The following is a 19,918-nucleotide window of genomic DNA, read 5'->3' as shown; positions in this document are numbered from 1 at the left end:
AGCAAGGCTCAAAAAGAGGCTGGAGCCAGAGGCAGAGGAAGATAGATAAGAAAATGAACCCTGCGGTCGCTGCAGCCACAGAACAGGAGCAGCAATGGGGACGCCCTGGCCCGTGGGCACACAGCATCTGGGACGGACGTGCATCAGCGCTGGACGGACACTGGGTACCAGAGCGGGGTGGGTGAGCGGCTGCAAAGGCCAGGACGCCGAGAAGGGGCAGCAGGGGCGCGGGCGCAGGCGCGGCTCCCCGCACGCCCTCCCTTACCCTCCGCTCCCTACCCCGAGGCGGCAGGGCGGGCGGGCGCGGTTCCGGGGGTGGGCAGGGTGGGCGGGGAGGAGGCGGGGCCACAGAACTGGCTTCGCCCAGCCCCTCCTGCTGGCAGCCAGAGCGAGCTGAGCCTCGGCCAGCTCCAGCGAACAGGCGGGCGCTGGAGCGCCGCGCAGCCCAGCCCTATCGGTCCGCAGAGCGGACTGAGGTGGAAGCCGAGCGCTGCCGCGGGAGGCGAGCGATGGGGGCAGGTGCCGCCGGCCGCACCATGGACCGGCCTCGCCTGCTGCTGTTGCTGCTGCTGCTCCTGGAGGTGAGTGCTAGCACGCTCCCTTTCCTGGGATCAGAGCCTAGAGGGGAGCTGCGCCGATATCCAGGAAATAGAACGGAGCACTGGGGTCCAGATGCTGGGGTAGGTGTCGGGAGAGGAGCTCTGATGCTGGGATCCGCCGAGGAGCGTCTGGGGTTCTCGAAACACAGAGGTGACTCTGAGCCCTAGGGTGGAGATGCGGACAGGACCCACGCATGGATGTCGGTCTTGGAGTACCGGGACGCTCTATGGGGGAGCTCGCAGGAGGTCTCTTAGGAGGAGACTTGGGGCACTTGGATGCCTGGGTTCTTCGGAAGAGGACATTCGAATGCTGGGATCCCGAGGGGACTTTCCTCCTCAGCATCTTAGTCTCTGGAGAGTCGTGGGAGGGAACCAAGGCAAGAGAAGGAGGGGGAATGGGACGAGGACTAGAGATGTGAAGGGTGAGCGAGGCTGAGGCGGGGACCCGCAGACGAGGGGGTGGAACAATGGAGGAAGAGGTCGGAGGGGCTGGAGGCAGAGGGGACCCAGCGTGGACAAGGGGGACCATCCAGACAATGAGGGGGAGGGGCGTCGGAGGGAGAGGTTGGGGAGCCGGAGGCGGCGATTGAAGAGGAGCAGAAGCGGACTAGGGAGGTCAGAAGAGGGACGACAGCCAGGGAGGTAGAGAGATGGAAGCTAAAGAAAAGCGGACGGAGATGGGGTGAGGACGCTAAAGTGGTCAGGAACCCACAGGCCCGCTGAGGGACTGTGGAACGAGAAGAAGGAGCGAAGGCACAGACGTTTCGCGCGTCTGTCCCCGCACTCTTTCTCGTGGCCTCGCCCAGTCCAGGAATTAAGGCAGGGGATTCCGGGCTAGGAAGGCAGTGTCCACTTCGCCGAGGGCGAACCTGCTCCCGGGGTTCTCCTACAGCAGGTAGACTTCCCTGACGCGCATGTCCTCACGGTTTGGCAGCAGCGGATCCGGAGGGATGTATCAGGCATCCCCCAAACTCCCCTGTCCGCTGCCACCGGGGCAGAGCGCCGGGACGCTCAAGGCGGAGACAGTCGGGCAGCGCGCAGCTCCCTGACGCGCAGGCTGGAGGCTCCCGCAGGGGGCGCTGGGGGGCGCGGGATGTGCCATCCGCAGCCGCTTGTGCGCCTCGGGTTGCGCGTCGCCCCTCATTAAGTTCTGCGGCCTGAGAACCGCACCCACAGAGCTCATTGGGTTCCAGTGCCTAGGAGGGTCGGGATGCGTGAGCACCCCTCTCAGCAACCTAACAAGACGGGGGCGCTGGGATGACTCATACTCTATCGCATAGTGCATGGTCGGCGGGTCCTCCTCAAAAGCACCTGAGTCCTCTGGGTGGTTCTAACAAGATTTTTAGGAGATGTGGCCATGAACTGAATGTCCTGGATGGTTTGGCAATGGAGGAGGGGTCCTCACTCTCCTGCCATTTTCATCTTTGGTTTGAGCATTGCCCCCCAAAATCTCCCTTTTACAGATACGGAGAATGAGGCTCTGAGAGTTTAACGACTTGGCCAAGATCCTACAGCAAGTTGGGCCAGAGTCCTTGCTAGACTCTCCTCACCTGGCTCTCTCAAGCGCCACACTCCCTTGCTATCTTGAGGAGGCAGCTGGGCGTGTCAGCTCGGATAAGAGCTGTGCTTCACGGCAGGGGCGGGGTTGACACGGTGTGCAGAATCAAGAGGCTATGGAACATGGGAGTGGGGAGCACAGAGACCCTGTATGGTCTCTGGCTCCATATATGAAGTTCAGCCCCGGTGCCCTGGAGCTGTCAGTACCTGTGGCTCATCCGTAGATTTGGGGGTGAATACTGGCATGTTTGCTGACTTGATGTCTCTGGTTAGAGATGTTTCTGGGATGGGGAGGAGGGACTGGGGTTGCCTGTAGTTGGGATCCTGGAGGGGCGAGGGCGTGGGCTCAGGATCTGGGCAGGAGAGTTTGTCCCTAAGTAGAGAAGAGGTGAAGAGGGCCTGGAGTCTCTGGAAGGTGGCCCCCGGAGCAGAGTCCGCAGTCTGCAGCTCCTGGGCTTTCGCCTCCGCCTCCAGGCCCGGCTGCGCTGTAGGAGCCGGCTCTGGCACAGCGGCTGTCGGAGTTTCTTCCTGGGCCGCGGGGAGAGAGAGCGCTGAAACCAGAGCGCGTCCCGGCGGGTCGGCTGCCGGGCCACGCCGGTAATGGAGGCACTTTGTCATACAGACGTCTGTAACCGGAGCCGCCTGGCTGGCTAATGCGCCTAAGAGGGACGCAGCGAGGGCAGCAAATGGGAGGCGCGAACGGCCGGGCAGTGGTGGATGGTGGGTGGAGAGGCGCTCCGGGAGAGAAAGGCCCCCACCACACTGTACCATCCCAGTCTGGCTCAGGCAACTAGCTTCTTCCCTGGGGGGCCGAGTGGGGAGGAGGGAACGATGAAACGTGTTGAGTGCCTACTATGTGCTTCACAGTGCCTTAGATATTTTCTCGTGAGTTATTTAATCCTTATAAGGTCCTAGCAGAATAATTTAGAGAAATTAAACAGGAATCCATTTTACAATTGAGGAGGATGTACCTCCCAGATTTTCAGGCATGAGACGGTTCTCCTAGTTAGCAAGTGGTGGCGCCTTTGTTGGAACCCAAGATGCTTGGCTGGAAGCTTACTCTTTCCTCATTTCTCCTCCTTTCCCCACCATCTATGTCCTAGAAGAAGCCATGGCCCCAACTCCCACCAGCCTGGGAGATTGGATCCATGCCATACACCTTTGGCACCACAGATTTAGAACTGAATCCCTTTTCCCCATGCACAGCCCCTGCCCCCATCTCATGTCTCCATGAAGCACTGTCCTAGGCATTGTCCTTGTCTCCTACCCCCAACTCAACCTCTATCAAAACGGGGTGGGGCGGAATTGCCAGTGCCTCCCCTGGGTTTGCATGAACCTCCAAATATTTGAAAACCTGTCCAACACCATGGCGGTGGCCGTGGCTCCATTCACCTAAGGAGCCCTTTGCTGAAGCTACTATGAATGATCAAGACCCATCAAGCTGAAACACTCATATAGTTTCAAATACTTTCAACTATTTTGGTGTATTTCCTCTTTTCTCCAATAAAAAAATAAGATTCTTAAAAGTTAATCCATTCAAGGATATTTATACCTTAGTTCCTTGAAAGATTTGAAATGGCATAAACAAAGATGGCAAGCATTCCTGACAATGGGATGAAATCATTCTATCATATTTAAATGAATAAATGTAATACATACAAATTACAGACAGGTGTCTGTCATTTTGATAAATTGATCATTTTTGATCTGATTTTGGAACAATTACCCTGAACTCTAATCACCCCACTCTGCTTGCCTAGACTCTCTCTTCCCAATACCACCTGCCTAAGACCAGCACCTCATTCTCCCTAAGACAAGACACTTCTTCTTTTTTTTTTTTAAGATGTAAAGTCTTGATTTATTTATTTATTCTATTTTATTTCCAGTTTTTGGCCAGGGCTGGGTTTGAACCTGCCACCTCCAGCATATGGGGCTGGCGCCTTACTCCTTTGAGCCTCAGGCGCCACCCAAGACACTTCTTGAATAACTAACATTTATTGGATTTCTACTATACATCAGAGATAGTTTGCATAAATTAATTCATTTCATTCTTCCAGCAACCCTGTGTGGTGGATATCATCAACCCAATGTTTTAGGTGGGAAAATTCAAGTCTAGGGAGGTTAAGTAATTTGCTCAAGGCCAGGTGTGGTGGCTCATGCCTGTAATCCCAGCAACTGGGAGACTGAGGTGGGTGGATTGCCTGTGCTCACAGGTCAAGATCAGCCTGAGCCAGAGAGAGACCCCATCTCTAAAAATTGCAGGGCACGTGGTGGGTACCTACAGTCCCAGCTACTTGGGAGACTGAGGCAAAAGGATCGCTTAAGCCTGAGAGTTTGAGGTTTCTGTGAGCTATGGAACACCACGGCACTCTACCAGGTGTAACAAAGTGAGATTCTATCTAAACAAACAAACAAACAAAACATAATTTACTGAAAGTACCATGTTATTTATGAAGTAGCAGAGCTAGGATTTTATGACAGAAGGAATATAAAACAAGCATAAGAAACACATGATTACTAATTATATGGCCCCAACTCTAAGTGCAAGTCTTGAGACAAGATATAGGACTTTGGTGGAGGAGCTTGCACAAAGCTGCCCACAACTACCATAGACAGATGCCTCTGCCGTCCAGAATCCAGACCTCTGCTGACCTCACCTAACTGGAACACATCAAGGAGCCACAAAAGCAGCAAGACAGACCTTGGGGAAGAGAAAAAGGGGGAGGGGGTTCTAAAATGTATAAACACCTTCTTCACTCGTTCAATGCTTACAACAATCCTAGGAGGCAGGTACTGTTATGATTACTGAATGATGAGAAAACTGAGGCTCAGAGAAATTCAAAACCTGTCCCAGGTCCCTAAGCCCCCAAGTAAGGAGCCAGGATTCAGAGTGATGGAGGAGGGAGGCACTATGGCTCACATGTTTCGCTCAGAGAGTTGCTCCCTCCTGATCTAGATCCTACTTACCTTTCCACCAAGGCTAGTTACTCAGGCTGTAAAGAGTCACTTAGACTGTAAATATATTAGAGTGATAGGGAAAAGGCTGCTTCAGAACACATTCTGGTAGCAGCAAGAAGTGATAACTGATACCTTGACAGGAAGGGAGGAAGCAGAAAAACTATTAAAAAGCTGACAAAGGAACTCAAAAAGACAAAATGTGGTAGTTTGAGATAAAGAACACAAGAGCTTTACTGCATTGCAGCCCAGAGTAATCACTGGTATAAACACTGTGTCCCTGAGTCATGGAGAAACCATGAAGGTATGTTCCAGAGACAGAAGGGTGCAGCAACAGTGGTGAAAATGAACATTAGCTGATTACAGGAGCAAGTCCTTGACTCTGGATGCTCAGCTATGCAAAACGAGTTGTTCTCCTGGAATTGTGGTCATACAGTATTTTCATGTTAACTTCCACACATGTATACATTGTGTCCTATTATGTACCTGATACTATGTCAGGCACTAGGCCAATCTACCTTTTCCAGGGAGCTGACAGCTAGTAAGGGAGTCTATAAAGTATCAGGCCAGACAAGAACAAGAACATGAGAGCAGGAAGGAGGTGTAATCTGGGAGGAGAGGGGGCAATAGGACCACTTCTATGAAGAAGTAACATTTAAGCAGAGCCCTAAAGGATGAAAAGAAATCAGAACAGACCTTTCTGGAATCTCACCTCCTGGGGGAAAGCTGCATCTGGCCCCCTTTACCCTCCTCCCCCTCCCCCCCCGGCTCCTGGTCTGCAGATGTTCCCAGCACTGTGTGCTGCTGTCATCTGGGAGGAGATGGTGGCAACACTCAAGGTTCCCCCTCCTCTGCTGCCTGTGTCCTGTTCGCCAGTCTCCTAGGGACCACAGGCTGCCTCTTGGATTGGTCCAAACTGTCTGTCCCTCTGCCTCCTATTTTTCCCCCACCAAACTCTGGTGAGACTCCAGGATATTTTAAAAGAGAGAGAAGGGAGTGTCTTGGCCATAATCTGGCCAATGTGGAAGCAGAGAAATGGCCCCCAAAAATCCTTGTAAAGCTCCCCCTTGGTCTTATGACCCAAGAGCAAATACTTCACGGCATCAAATAGGGCCTGCATGATCTGGAGGCAGTGAAGCAGGCTTTGGAGTTTTATTAGACATTAAGATTATTTTTTAAGGAACAGAAACACGAAGCAAGCCTCCAGCAGCCCCTCCCTCAAGGGAATCTGGTGTTAAATCGTTCCATCCATGAGCAAAGATGCTTCAGTGGCAGGAATCTGACTCCCCTTTCCCCTGGTTCCAGAGCCATTCCCAGTGGCCACGTGGTGGGGGGAGGGGTGCTGTGGCTGGTAATCAAACCCAGCACAGGGCTGGGCTGCTAGGTGGTGAGAGCAGCTGCTATCTCATCACTGATAACAAGCATCCCTATCTCCCTGTCTCAGCGCCAGATTCTTGTCAATTGGCTGGTCCTTTGCCCTGGTCCTGAGCTGTTACCACATCTATCTGTATAGGGGGATGAAGACTCAGAGCAGGAAGGCAGGGCAGGCCAGACCCCAGTGCAGAGTCAGGATTCCAGCCCAAGACCCTAGGCTTGTGCCTTGTGCTCTTGGGCACACACACCGCCCATGTGTTATTTAATATGTGGAAATAAGGACATGGAGTAGGGCTCGGCTGGCCTCTGTTAGAAAAGACCCCCTCCTCTGAGTAGATGCAGCCCTGCAGGTGCGAAGCTTAGTGAATGGCGTTTGGGCTAGATTTCAGCCCTACTTACCCTCTAGTCTGGAAGCCCTGTGCAAGCTGCAACCTGTCCAACCATTTAGGACATCTCTGCCAGCAGACGCCTCAGGCTGCCTTCCCCAGTCGTGTAACCTCAGAGTTCCTGGAGTTGCTGTAACCCCAAGGTGAACTTTGTTGAAGGTCAGCAGCTGGGACTCTGGCCTGGCATCCCCAGCAGCCTGCAGGGGCACACTGCCTCATTGCCTCTCCCTGCCACCTTTGATGTGCCTAATGCCTCCCTGGTGAGCTCATCCCAGCCCAGGTGGTTCCAATAGAAGGCATTAGAAGGGGGTTTGATCTCCCAGAAGCTCCCCCCATTTCCCTTGCCAGTCTGACCTTCTGATCTCCCTCACCCAGGTGTCCTTCGGAGGTGCCAAAGAGGCATGCCCCACAGGCCTGTACACCCACAGCGGAGAGTGCTGCAAAGCCTGCAACCTGGGTGAGGGTGTGGCCCAGCCTTGTGGAGCCAACCAGACTGTGTGTGAGCCCTGCCTGGACAGTAAGTATAGGGTGGCAGGCAGGGTGGGGGGAGAGGATTGGGAAAGAGGAGAGAGGCACTGGGGGGAAGCATGCCCGGTACAGGTCTTATAAGCAGGGTCCCCAGCCCCCTACTGTATGGTCACCAGAAGTGGATGGGTCTGACACAGTATAGGCAGCAGACAGAAGCTGAGAATGGAGAAGAGAAGTGTGCAAAGGGAGGAGGGGGACTTGATGGGGGATTCCCAGGGGTCCCCCCTTCCCAGCTCCCAAGCAGCAAGGACTGGTAGAAGAGTGTGGCCAGGCAGGGAGAAGAAGCTGATGCTAAGACCAGCTAAAAATATCTGCACTGCAAAATCAATGGCTGCCACTTACCCTCCCGTGTTTGGGGGAAGGGAGAAGAGGATCAAGTCCTGGCTGCCCTGGAGACTGACCTTGGGGTATCCTGGGAGGGTGTGGCTGCCCCTCCCCCAAGGCCAGCTCTTCTCCAGCTTCAAACAGGAAGCAGAGCTTCCTAAGGCAGCAAGGATGGGTCTGGAGTACTATCAGGATGTCTTTACTGTGGGGTGACATACTTCCTATGGGGTGATACGGGGTTGGGGAGGGGAGAGGGAAACCTGTGGCCATTCCTTCCTCAGATCTCCTTCAAGAGGAGAAAGAACCTCAGGGCTGGTGGATGAAAGGGATAGGGGTTCTGGGCCCCTTGGCCCCAGCCTTGTCCAGGGTCTGAATTCTGTGTGCTTCTGAGTCAGGAGTCTCAGTCTCTGCTAACACCTCCAGGCCCCAGTCCTCAGTTGCTGTCTTCAGGCCATGGGGTCAGTGCCTTTTCCTGACCACTGCCATGACTGGCACTGATCCTGCCTTCTACCTGGCATACAGTGTCCTCTTGAAGGGCTGGTGGGAACCGTAATCAGATTATGTTTTAATCCTACTTGGAGTAAGGATGTAGAGCTAGGATCTCTGAACCCACCTGCTGACCTAGTCTTACCTCTGCAACTCTCCTCCCCGACTCTACCATCCTTCATGCTGCCCTAACTCCTGGGTTTTCCCCAGAGGCATCCCATCTCTGTACTTATGGACCCTGTAACCCCATTCCCAGCAGAGGGATGCCCAGGCTCGGTGGGAAGGGCAGACATCCTGCAATGTCTTTACCACCTTGCTTTCTGGATACCTGCCCTGGTCTTGGCCTAACAGGGTTTCCATCCCAGGGCAGGGTTGGCTAAACCATCTGTTATCCTGGAACCTCCAATGTCTGCCTGCCTCATTTCCTAGACTCCAGCCAGGGCTCTCCTCCTTATGCCTAAATCTCCTGAGATTGAAACCTCACTTCCTTTCAGTCAAAGGATCTTCAGAGGAGGTGTGGGGTGGAGAAGCCCAGGAGAAGGAAGTTCTGGAGAACTTCTCTGGGGAAGGGGAAGGGAGGCTCAGAGGAGGCTTTGAGAATCTTCTTTTCCACTTCCTCCCCTCCTTTCCCCTCCTTCCCCTCTCTCCCCCTCCCCCACCTCCAGCTGCGTTAACTGGCTGACTTTACAAGCCCACTTTATGGGATGGAGACCCCAGAGGACTTTCCCTCTATCCTCAAAATGTTTCCACAAGGAAACCTATTAAGCTCCTGCCTTCATTCTCTGCCAAAAAACGACCACATTTTTCACACCACCAATACCTTCTCCCAGGAGTTTTCTGCTAATTTTCTTTGTTTTCCCAAGAGCAGGGCTCTCCCTTTCCCCTCCAGTGTGACTAGACTCAACCCCCTGCTACATGCCAGCCAGATAGGACCCTCTTGTTCATATAGATCGGACATCCTGCCTCCTCTGTTTATGTTTGGAAGTCCTATCTGCTGAGATATCCCTACTACCACCAAAGCTCACTCTTCACCCTCACGGGGCCCAACCTTTACAGGATTCCTGCTATGTGCCAAGTGCTTTACGGCTGAGTTGAATTTATTCCTCACCACAAGTCTGTGAGTGGAGATATTATTCTCTATTTTACAAACAAACAAACAGCTCAGAGAGGTTAAGTAGAATACCCAGAGTCACACAGCTAGTCAGTGATTCGAAAAAAAAAATTTGAATCCAGATCTCCTTAGGAAGAGAAACACAGGGCCCCTCTGTGGGAACTGACTGCAAACTGGTTGCTCTCCAGGTCCCTCTCCTTCGGTCTTATCTTCTGTCTCCAGCCCATATTTCTGAGCCTCTCGCTTCTCTCTGGCTTTTCCCTCCTTGCCTCCCCACCCCACCTCCCATAATGATCCTCTGCTCCAGCTTGTCTCCTGATGCTTTAGATCAGGCGTCCTCAAACTTTTTAAACAGGGGGCCAATTCACTGTCCCTCAGACTGTTGGAGGGCCGTACTATAGTTTAAAAAAAAGAAAACTATAAGCAAATTCTTATGCACACTGCACATATCTTATTTTGAAGTAAAAAACAAAATGGGAACAAATACAATTCACACCGTGGCATGTGGCCCGCGGGCCGTAGTTTGAGGATCCCTGCTTTAGATAATGTAGAGACCCCATAAGCAGGGTTCCATTTCCCTCCAACAGAACTTTCTCTGAACAATCCCTCCTCTCCTGGTTCTCTGGTTCCTAAATCCAGGCTCTTCCTGCCCTTGCAGCAGGGATAAGTCCTCCCAGACCCACATTGGCACAGAGTCCCCCACCTTGGGCAGGAAGGGGTGAAGATCTGGCTCTGCACCTTCCCCCTCCTTGCATAAAGAGAAGGACCCTGGTGCCTCCCTTATTCTGGAGTGCACATCCATTACTTAAGAGCACATGAGTCAGGAGTGAGCTTGGACATCTCCCCTTTATGCCAGTTGAAAGGGCAGAGTCCTTCTTGCTTTCTAGCTTAAGTCGTTCCTGCTATACCTGCACTCTCTTGCCTGCAGGCCTGTCCCCACCCTCAGGAGCCAAGCCCTTCAGCAGCATAGGGTAGCTCCATGGGTGGGAAATTCTGCTGTCTAACCCTCCTCCCTCCCATTCAGGCCGCACCTGAACCCCCTCCTGTGCAGAGAGGAACAGAAAGCAGCTGAGGCCAGGGGAAGGCCTGCCTGGTCTGGGCTGGGTTCACAGCCCAGCTCTGGCCTGCAGGGAGGGCTGGGTGGGAACCAGGCTCAGATTATTCCTTAATCTTGGTGGGAACAAAGGTGCAGGCCTGGGAACTCTCTGATAGAATGTGCCAAGAAATTTAGCGCACTGGTTATCCGGTGAAGCCTCAGGGCCAGTGCTTTGGGGGCCTGGAGGACGGGGGTCCTTGCCCGTTCCCTCCTTTGCGTCGGCTGCCACCAGCTTTCATAGGCTTTGTTGGGGGGGGGTGTCAAGATCCCTGGAAGAGGATGGAAGTCAATGAAGGGGTGAGGCTGAAGCAGGGGTGGCATCCTGGTTTGGCAATGAGGGAGGCAAGGTCTCCTGCTCCTGCATCTGGAGTGCCCCTTGAGCAAGCGACTTAATTCAGTGTGCGCTGCTTCCCCGCCCTTCCCTCTGACCCAGGCGTGACGTTCTCCGACGTGGTGAGCGCCACTGAGCCATGCAAGCCGTGCACCGAGTGCGTGGGCCTGCAGAGCATGTCCGCACCGTGCGTGGAGGCCGACGACGCCGTGTGCCGCTGCGCCTACGGTTACTACCAGGACGAGACGACCGGCCGCTGCGAGGCATGCCGCGTGTGCGAGGCGGGCTCGGGCCTCGTGTTCTCGTGCCAGGACAGGCAGAACACCGTGTGCGAGGAGTGCCCCGACGGCACGTACTCTGACGAGGCCAACCACGTGGACCCGTGCCTGCCCTGCACTGTGTGCGAGGACACTGAGCGCCAGCTGCGCGAGTGCACGCGCTGGGCCGACGCTGAGTGCGAGGGTGAGTGCGGTGCGGGTGCGGGTGCGGGGCTGGAGTGGTGATGAAGGGCGCCTTTGGGGGTCTACACCGCCACCCTGCCAGCTGGGGCACCTCTGTGACCTTGAACCTAGGGCACCTGAATCTCAGTCCCTTCCTGGTACCCTGAGGGAGGAGATAATTCCTGATCCTAACTCACCAAGATACCCTTCACTATTTCCTTGTGTTTGGAGACCTAGCGTTATCATTATCCTAGGCCTGTTATCCAAGGCTGGCAGGTGGCCACTGTGGCCAGAGCACAGAGCAGGACTTACTTGATCCTGGAAGCAGGCTTTCTGAACTGGAAAAGGGGCTTGCAGACCCTCAGGAGTTGGGACCCCTTGTCTCTGAGGCCTGGTCTAGCTCCACTGAGTTACAATAGAGTGGTCACTTCTCTCTCCAGACCTCAGTTTCCTTACTGGTCATGTGGTTAGCAGGGTTGTTATGGATGGGTTAGGGATCACAGTGGGGCTGGCCTACTTCAACTTGTGGGATATAGGGGAGGGGTCAGCAGTCACAGTTCAGTGAAGGATGAGATCGGATGCAGGGAACACTGAAGTCATGAGAGGGGCAGGCCTGGGGCCGAGAAGCCTGAGGCCAAGGCAGGGTAGGCTGGTGGGCTTTCAGCTCCTGGATGGGTGGGAGCTGACCCCAAGGAGACAGGGTAGTTCTCCAGATGGGAGAAGTAAGTACATTGGGAGGCAAGGAAGAACCATCTCTAATTGGCCACGTCCATCTCTGGGGAGATGGGTGGGCTTTTCTGGCTCAGGGAGAGGCTGTCAGTGCCTTTAGATCCTTCCATCATCCTGTGACTGTTAACCCACCCTGCCATTTCCCTTTCAGACCTAACCCTTAGGTTGCCTTTACTCTGAGCAGGCAACACAGCACCTCCTGCTGGCAGCTCCCAGTGTGACAAGAGAGAGACCCCCTTCCCCAGTCTGACAAGAACAGGATTCCAGCACTTAGTTCTCTACTTAGGGAGAAGATAGCCCAACTTTGGAGGTCCCCCATTCTGCCTCAGTCAGCCCCCAGTGAGATGGTGACTCTGACAACCCATGCCTGCCTTTTAAGTCATCTCTGGCTCAGGAAACTCAGGGTCGAGAGGGCTTTTAGGCTAAGCTGAGGCCACGTGTGTGTTTGAAGTTTCCTGCATTGTGGCAGGAGTAGAGGAGGAACGGGGTATAGGGCATAGTAGTTCTTGGGGTGATTGCCCTGGGCCAGCAGACAGGCAAATGGCATCAGGCGCCAGGTAGGACAGGGAGGGAGTTTCAGCAGCCAGGCAGGCAGGCGGCGGGCAGCACAGTTCCGTGGGCAGGTCCAGACCAGTCAGTGTGGGGACTTAGTCAGGGCCGTGGTTAGAGCAAAGAGAGATGGTAGCTAGAGGAGAGGCCGTCTCCGCCTTTTGGGACATTCACACAGTTCTCCCAGATGCTACCCCACTTTCCCAGCCACCTGGAAAGAGGAGGGGTATGTTTATCTCTGTCCCAGTTCCCCGTTCAGATCCAGCCTCTGAAGGGTTAAATGTCAGCTCCAGGACAGAAGGACCATTTCAGGAAATGCAATTTGATTCTTGGTTTGGTTGCCACCCTCCCTTCCAGTGGACCATATTTTCCTGCATATGCATTTCAGGTGTCAACATGGTGACTCACCCACCCTCGGGACAGAAGCGCCCCCCCGCCCCCCGCCCTGGTGAAATTTGGGCTTAGGAGGGGTAACCTGGCCTTCCTTCCACCCCCCAAGTCTGACAGCTCCCATTCCGGAAATAGCTGTCAGAACCTGCCAAGGGCTTAAGGGGTTGGAATGCTAGTGGACATGGCCACATCTGGATTTCATCCCCACCCCCCGTCAGAAGGGACTGGAGAAATGAGAGAAGCACCTTGGGCATTCGGCACTGTATCCAGCCTGTCCCTTGCCACCCACTCTACTCTTCCCCACAGCGCTCTCATCTCCACAATGGGCTGATTCACCAGCACCCCAACCACACACATACCTTCAGCTTCTGGGTTGGAGGTCAGTCTGAGCTGAGCTGTATCTTCAGCCTTTGGGTCCAGCTGCCCCTTAGTCCCTTCTCAGGACTAAGCCAGGGTAAAGGCAGGAGGGAACAGCAGATGGCAGTCCCCTCACCTGCCAGCCAGATGGATTCCAGATTCATATCTGGGGGACTTACCCCTCAGAAGGTACTGAAAATGGGGGTCTTTGAAGCATCTTCGTCTTGAGTCAAGGAGGCCCAAACCAGTGGGCAGCTTCAACTTCTACTTGGGTGGGCAGACTGGGGAGCAAGGTGCCCTCCCTTCACCCATTGGCATGTCCTATCTGCTTTTCTTCTCTGCCCCAGGCGTGGGAAGTGAGGATGAATGGGGTAGGCAACTTTGCCTGGACAAGTACCCCTGGCCATCCAGAGCCCACAACCTCTAGCACTGCCCTGCTGTGTGGCAGAATGGAAAGTCCCACCCACTGGTGCCAGGAAGTGCTGGGTGCCCTGCCAGGGAGGCTAGCAATACCCAACTGGCATGAGACAGCCTAGGTGGGTGGCAACTCAGTCTCCCACCCCCGAGGCAGCGGGCAGTACCTGCCTTGTGGGCCCCTCTCCACCAGCACTCTGTTTCCTGCTCAAGGAGGGCTCAGGCTACTTGGCACTGTCTTCTCTAGGTGGCAGGATTAGGCTGTGTGGGGGCGATCAGGGCAGGAAGCAGAGGCTGGCCACTGTCCAGGATTGGTGAAGGGAAACAGTCCAGCTGCCCCCCAACCCTGCCCAAGCCTAGAGCCTAAGATGTTAGAGACAGAATGGGGGACTCTTGAAGAGGTAGTGTAAGGGAAGCTCCTCTCTGACCAGACCGGAGTAATCTCAGTCCTTCCTCAGGACAGGGCAACTGGGGTCATCTGGGACAACCTGGGGTCAGAGAGACAATTCCTCAAGTGGTTCTGGCTTGAGGCTTCCCTATGGCTCAGGCTTCTTTGTGTGTTTTCCCCAATCCAGGGCTCTGGTACCCAGGGAGGTAGAATAGAATTTTAGGAGCACAGACCAAGATGGAAGGGAGCTTAGAGACCATCTCTCTTAAAATCCCCATTCTATAGATGGGGAAATTGAGGTCCTGTGAGAAAAAAGGACTGGTTCTGAATCATACAGCATGTCAAAGACAAAGCTGAAGCAGACCCAGGTCTCTGGGCTTTCAGGCTCTTACTCTACAGCATCATGACATCATGCACAGAACCCCAGCCGCCACCCCTGTGCATAGCACCAGGCCCAGCAGCACCCAGAGCCGGGGACAAGGGTTCAGGAAAAAACATGAAGTGGGTCAGGATATAAGGGAAATAGGCCCTCACTCCTTTGGCTCTTTCTCCCAGAGATCCCTGGCCGTTGGATTATACGGTCCACACCCCCAGAAGGCTCAGAAAGCACAGACCCCAGCACCCAGGAGCCTGAGTTTCCTCCAGAACAAGACATCATAGCCAGCACAGTGGCAGATGTGGTGACCACAGTGATGGGCAGCTCCCAGCCCGTGGTGACCCGAGGCACTGCTGACAACCTCATTCCTGTCTACTGTTCCATCCTGGCCGCTGTGGTTGTGGGCCTCGTGGCCTACATCGCCTTCAAGAGGTAAGAGAGGCATGGTAGGGACAGAGAGTGAGGACATTTGCCCTCAAGGAGGGCTTTGTTGTGACCTGGACCTGAAAACACACATATCATTTTAACTCAACCCCAAACCAAGCTCATCTTCAGGGCAGGGTGCAGGGGGTGAGGGAAGAGGCCTGGCCCGTCCTGTGCTGTCCCGGCCTGGCCCTAGCCTTCCTCACTCCCTTGCTGTTCTCTGCCCTAACTCCCCTCACCCACAACTGCTTTGCCCTCAGCCCCCCAATCACGTTAACCCTGGGGTCACTGTGAGCCCATGTGTTCCTTCCCTTTCCCTCATCACACTCGGGATCCCTCATCCAGGAATCTAGAAGGGGCAAGAATTCCTGGAAAGCATTTTACAGTTTTATTTCATTTTGTTTTTTTAACCACTAGATGGTATGGGAGCATTTTCAGCTTTAAATACATTTTCCATTTTTCTTTCAAAAACATCATCAAAGTAATACATGCTTGTTTAGGAAAATGCAAACAAGATCAATATCTTCAAAGCAAAAAGTAAAAGACACCTTTTATCTCCCCAAATCCTGCTCCTCTCCTCATGAAAATTTGTTTGGAATAGATCCTTCCCAATTGTTTTCTGTCCATATTTTTAATAAAAGTATATATACAATTTTTATCATTATCTCTAAGCATGTAGTTTTTTTAAAGCATCGTGGGAGCATACTGTGCCTACTCCATAATTTACTTTTTGGCTTAATTGCCCTCAGGAGAGCTTTCCTCGGGACATACAGATTATCTGATCATTTGTAACCACTCATTCAATAATATGGATGGGTTGTAATTTATTTACCCTGTCCCCTATTGATGGACATTTGGTTTGTTTTCAGTTTTTTGTTACTGCTTATAATTGCAGAGGAAATCCTTTTATATATTGCTGCCCACATGTGGGAGATTAGGAAAAATGACATTCCCAGGCAATCATGGATTTATGCCCCTCTGTCCTCACAGAGCTTCAGTTTCAGATATGTAAAGAAAGACAACCTTGGGTACTGTGGTGGGAGTATGGTTGGGCACCTACCATGCTCGTCGGCTGCGACAGCCCCTCACCCCAGAGACCCACCCGGCCTCTGTCTCCAGGTGGAACAGCTGCAAGCAGAACAAGCAAGGGGCCAACAGCCGGCCAGTGAACCAGACACCCCCGCCAGAGGGAGAAAAGCTCCACAGTGACAGTGGCATCTCTGTGGACAGCCAGAGCCTGCACGACCAGCAGCCCCACACACAGACGGCCTCCGGCCAGGGTGAGCAGTGGGGCAGGCAGGGGGGCTCATGCAGGGAGAACAAGAATGATTAAGATTAGACCGTCTGAGGGGTTGGTTTAGCAGGGCCTCTGCGGAAGGAGGGGAGAGATTGGCTGGGGGAATGGGTAAGAGTGGTCCTTTCCAGTGGAGGACTTGGGAAAAGGAGGCTTTTATAAGTTGGAGCATCCAGACTCATCAAGCTAATTGCACCCCCTGGGGGCTAATTACTTTCCAAAGTAGCTGCAATTAGCTTCCTGCTCTGGACTTCTAGGGAACAAGTAGTTAAGCATGTACCCTAATTAGTGGCCCACAGCCCAGCTCCAGGACGCTTACTGCAATTGTCTAGAACTGGGAAGTCCAGTCTCCTTTGCCTTGATTCGTTGCTGGGGAAAGAGGAGGGGGTTAGGTAGTGGGCACCGGGCTAGAGCCACAGTGAGGAAGACATAGCGAGTCAGCGTCCCCCAGGCCCCTCCACTGCCCTATGCCCTGTCTAGGACTTCATCTTGGCCATCTGTTTGCCTCTAGGCCCCCAGATAGGGAGGAGGGATGCCTTGGCACTTCTTGGTCTTCTGCCAGGCACTCGTGTTTCTTGTGGGGGAAAAGGGATGCAGGGGTAGGACCTGATGCCCCTCTGGGTTCTCAGCAGCCCTCAAAGGTGATGGAGGCCTCTATAGCAGCTTGCCCCCAGCCAAGCGGGAGGAGGTGGAGAAGCTGCTCAACGGCTCAGTGGGGGACACCTGGAGGCACCTGGCCGGAGAGCTGGGCTATCAGCCCGAGCACATAGACTCCTTCACCCACGAGGCCTGCCCTGCCCGCGCCTTGCTCGCCAGCTGGGCTGCCCAGGACAGCGCCACCCTCGATGCCCTCCTGGCTGCCCTACGCCGCATCCAGCGTGCTGACATTGTTGAGAGCCTGTGCAGTGAGTCCACGGCCACGTCCCCGGTGTGAGCCCATCTGGAGAGCCCCTGCCCTACCCCAACATTCCGATAACTGATGCTCCAACCAAGCCTGTCCCCCCTGGGGTGGGCCAGCCCATCAGAGCTGCACTCCTCTCCTCTGGGCAGGGCCTCGGTGTCCAGGCTCCAAAACCACAGCCCTGTTGCCGCACTCCAAGTGGTCCTTCACTTCTTCCCTGTCCAGCAAGAGAAGTCCCCCTGCTGCCTGCCCCACCCTGCCTTCCCCTTCACCATCCGAGGCCTCTGCCCTCTTCCCCCTACACCAACCCACATAACAGGTGTTGTAGCTGGGGGGCCGATACCAGGGATGGTGTTGGGGTGGTGATAAGGCCCTGGAGACCCAGAGGGAAGTACTGAGGAATCAGAGCCATAGACTCTACACTGTGAACTTGGGGAACGAGGGAGAATTCCAGTGGCCTGAACTCTCCCTCCCTTGCCTTGCCCTACCCTCTGGCTTGACGTGAGGAGGAGCAGAGGTCTGTCAGAGCTGGAAGTGGGTTTTGAGCTCATTCCACCCCTCATTTTCCATTCAGGACAGTGAGGCCCAGAGAGAGGCAGTGATTTGCCCAAAGTCACACAGCAGTGGGGGGCCCAAGTATAGGCTAGCACCCTCCTCTCTAAATGAGAGGCCTCAGGTTTGCTAAAGGCAGGGGGGCAAGGTGGTCTTCCGGGAAATGTAGTGAAGTGGTCACGCTGCCTGCCACCATCTCCAGGTCCCTATCCCCCTTTGTAGAGATGAGATGCTTGCCCAAAGCCTGGTCATCATGGTCAAGTCAGGTTTGGGTTTTGTGGAAAAGGGTGCTGCTTCCCTTTGTCCCTTAGGCATGTCAGTGTGGCCTCTGTGGGCTGCCACAGATGGCTGCCCTCTGGGCACAGGCCTGGAGCCAAGACTGGCCCCTGGAATCAGCCCTAGGGGTCAGGGACTAAAGACCCTTCTCCATGCAACACATACACACACACACACACACACACACACACACGCACACACACAGAATGAGAAATCTTGCTTTTCTCCATGAGTTCCTTCTCTTGGGCTGAGACCGGATCCTGCCTGGGGCAACTGCCAGAGAAACATCGGAGGGAATTGAACTCTGCTCAGGCTGTCTTCCCTTGCCCCTGGGTTTGGCAGGCCAAGGATGGCTGAGGCTTGAGCTGGTGTCTGTCTTCAAGGGACTGCACGTGGAGGAATGCGAATGTGCCCCCATCCTCCCCTCCCCTGCAAGCATGGGTTTGGCTGGGCCCAGAAGGCTGAGATGAAGGAAAATGAAAAGTGGGCCAGCGTGGGAACGCAGCAAGAAGGAACGGAGTTAGACTGTGGTCTGTAGGGAGTTCCTCCCAAGTTCAGAGGACCCTGCAAGAGACTGTTTTTTCCTTAGCTTGGCCAGAAAGAGGCCTCAAGGTCTCAGCGGCCTTTCCACGCCCTCCCTGGTCTGTTCTGTTTTGCTTGATGTTGGAATGAGTGTGGCTCTCTGTCTATTTAGCATGAACGAGCTCCAGGCAGGCTGTGCAATGACAGCCACCCTTTCCCTAACCCAGGGTGCTCCCAACCTGTGAAAGGGAACAGGAGCATTGTATGTAGATGGTATTTCTTTGACCTCAATCTGTGATGAGAGGAGAAAACTCACCTGCTGGCCCCTCACCTGTGTACCTGGGGAGTGGGACAGAGTCTGGTGTATTTATTTTCCTCCCCAGCAGTTGGGGAGGAGGTTGGGGGGTTGTAAGTATGTTTTAGCATGTGTTTGGTTCTGGGCCCCCCCTGCCTCCCCTTGGGCTGAGATGGGACACTTTTGGCCCCCCCAGCTGGGAGCTGCAAGCTCCAGACCCCCTGTAACCCTCCCTATCATCTCCCCCTTGCATCCTGTGTAATCATTTCTTGGGCCCTCCTAAAACCTCCACATAAAACGTAAGTGATGAACATTAAATAGCAAAGAAAGAAAAATAGTGCAAAGACATTTTCTGGAAGTACACATGGTCTGAGTTGGTCGGTGCTGGGTATGTGGCAAGGACCCAGGTATAATTTCCAACTCAGTGAGTTTCTGTCCTATTTTTCCCTCCACCAAGTGGGAAAGTTTAAACCAAAATTCAGAAAGTTCACATGTGTAGCCATGGAGTTAAGTGGGGCAGGGAAGAACTAGGGGCTCTTTGCCCAGGTCTTGGAGAGGGAAAGTGAAAATGACCCTGCAGGAAGCTGGCCAGCTGTGAACTTGACCAGATGTCAAAAGTGAAACTGACCACAGGGAAGCCAGAAGCTTGTTAGGACAGCCAGGTCACAGCCTTGCAGCATCCAGCCACCCACACTGCCTGGAAGAACGAAAACACACACACACACACACACGCACACACGATCCAGATGGCCTGGTGTTAGGCAGGCTTCTCCCTTGAGGCTTTCGTGGGTAGGTACTAACCTGGGCTTCTGCCAGCCTGGCTTTGAGTCCTACCTAGCCCAGGCTTGGGAGCTCCCAGGTCTGCAGGGTTCCTGAAGCACAGGCCTGTGCCCCTCTCCACGTCTGGCCAGGTAGGTGGTCAGAGCTTCTCAGCTCCTGCTGGTGGCTTGGCCAGGTCCTCTGGTGGGACTGGTTTGTGGTCCCTGGAGAAGGCTGGAGGAGGCTGCTTTTCAGTGAGAACAGCAAACAAGCCTTCAAGACTTCAGGATCCAGGGAGAGGGGCCAGCTTGGTGCTGGCCAAGGGTTAGACATGGGGTGGAGGGGGGCTCTTTGTCTTCATCTCCCTCTTCACCCCTAAGGAAGATAACAAATGTGAGTGAGAGATTCGTGTAGGAAAGAGAAATAATCCTGGTACTGGGAAAACTTGCAGTGTTAGGAAGAAGACAATCTCCTTGAGGAAGAAGAGACAGAGGAGATAGTCCCAG

General features: G+C 54.1%; 1 protein-coding gene across 2 annotated transcripts; it reads left to right on the top strand.

Moving 5' to 3' along the window:
- The first annotated feature begins 391 nt into the window (after positions 1-391).
- On the top strand, positions 392-18,999 carry NGFR (nerve growth factor receptor). Of its 2 annotated transcripts, none has more exons than XM_053569229.1 (6): positions 392-581; positions 7,247-7,388; positions 10,850-11,209; positions 14,570-14,822; positions 15,933-16,093; positions 16,740-18,999. In XM_053569229.1, exons 1-6 carry the CDS (start codon positions 510-512, stop codon positions 17,039-17,041), a joined length of 1,290 nt encoding a protein of 429 aa, XP_053425204.1. In that variant the 5' UTR covers positions 392-509; the 3' UTR covers positions 17,042-18,999. The 2 variants fall into 2 exon arrangements, with proteins under 2 accessions (XP_053425204.1, XP_053425203.1); XM_053569228.1 differs by having other exon boundaries at positions 16,737-18,999.
- The last annotated feature ends 919 nt before the right edge of the window (positions 19,000-19,918 follow it).

Source organism: Nycticebus coucang, chromosome 18, assembly GCF_027406575.1.
Source record: "Nycticebus coucang isolate mNycCou1 chromosome 18, mNycCou1.pri, whole genome shotgun sequence".
In the NCBI taxonomy this organism is placed as follows: domain Eukaryota; kingdom Metazoa; phylum Chordata; class Mammalia; order Primates; family Lorisidae; genus Nycticebus; species Nycticebus coucang.
The sequence above is the reverse complement of the archived record's forward strand: the minus strand, read 5'-3'. Positions and strand labels throughout refer to the sequence as shown.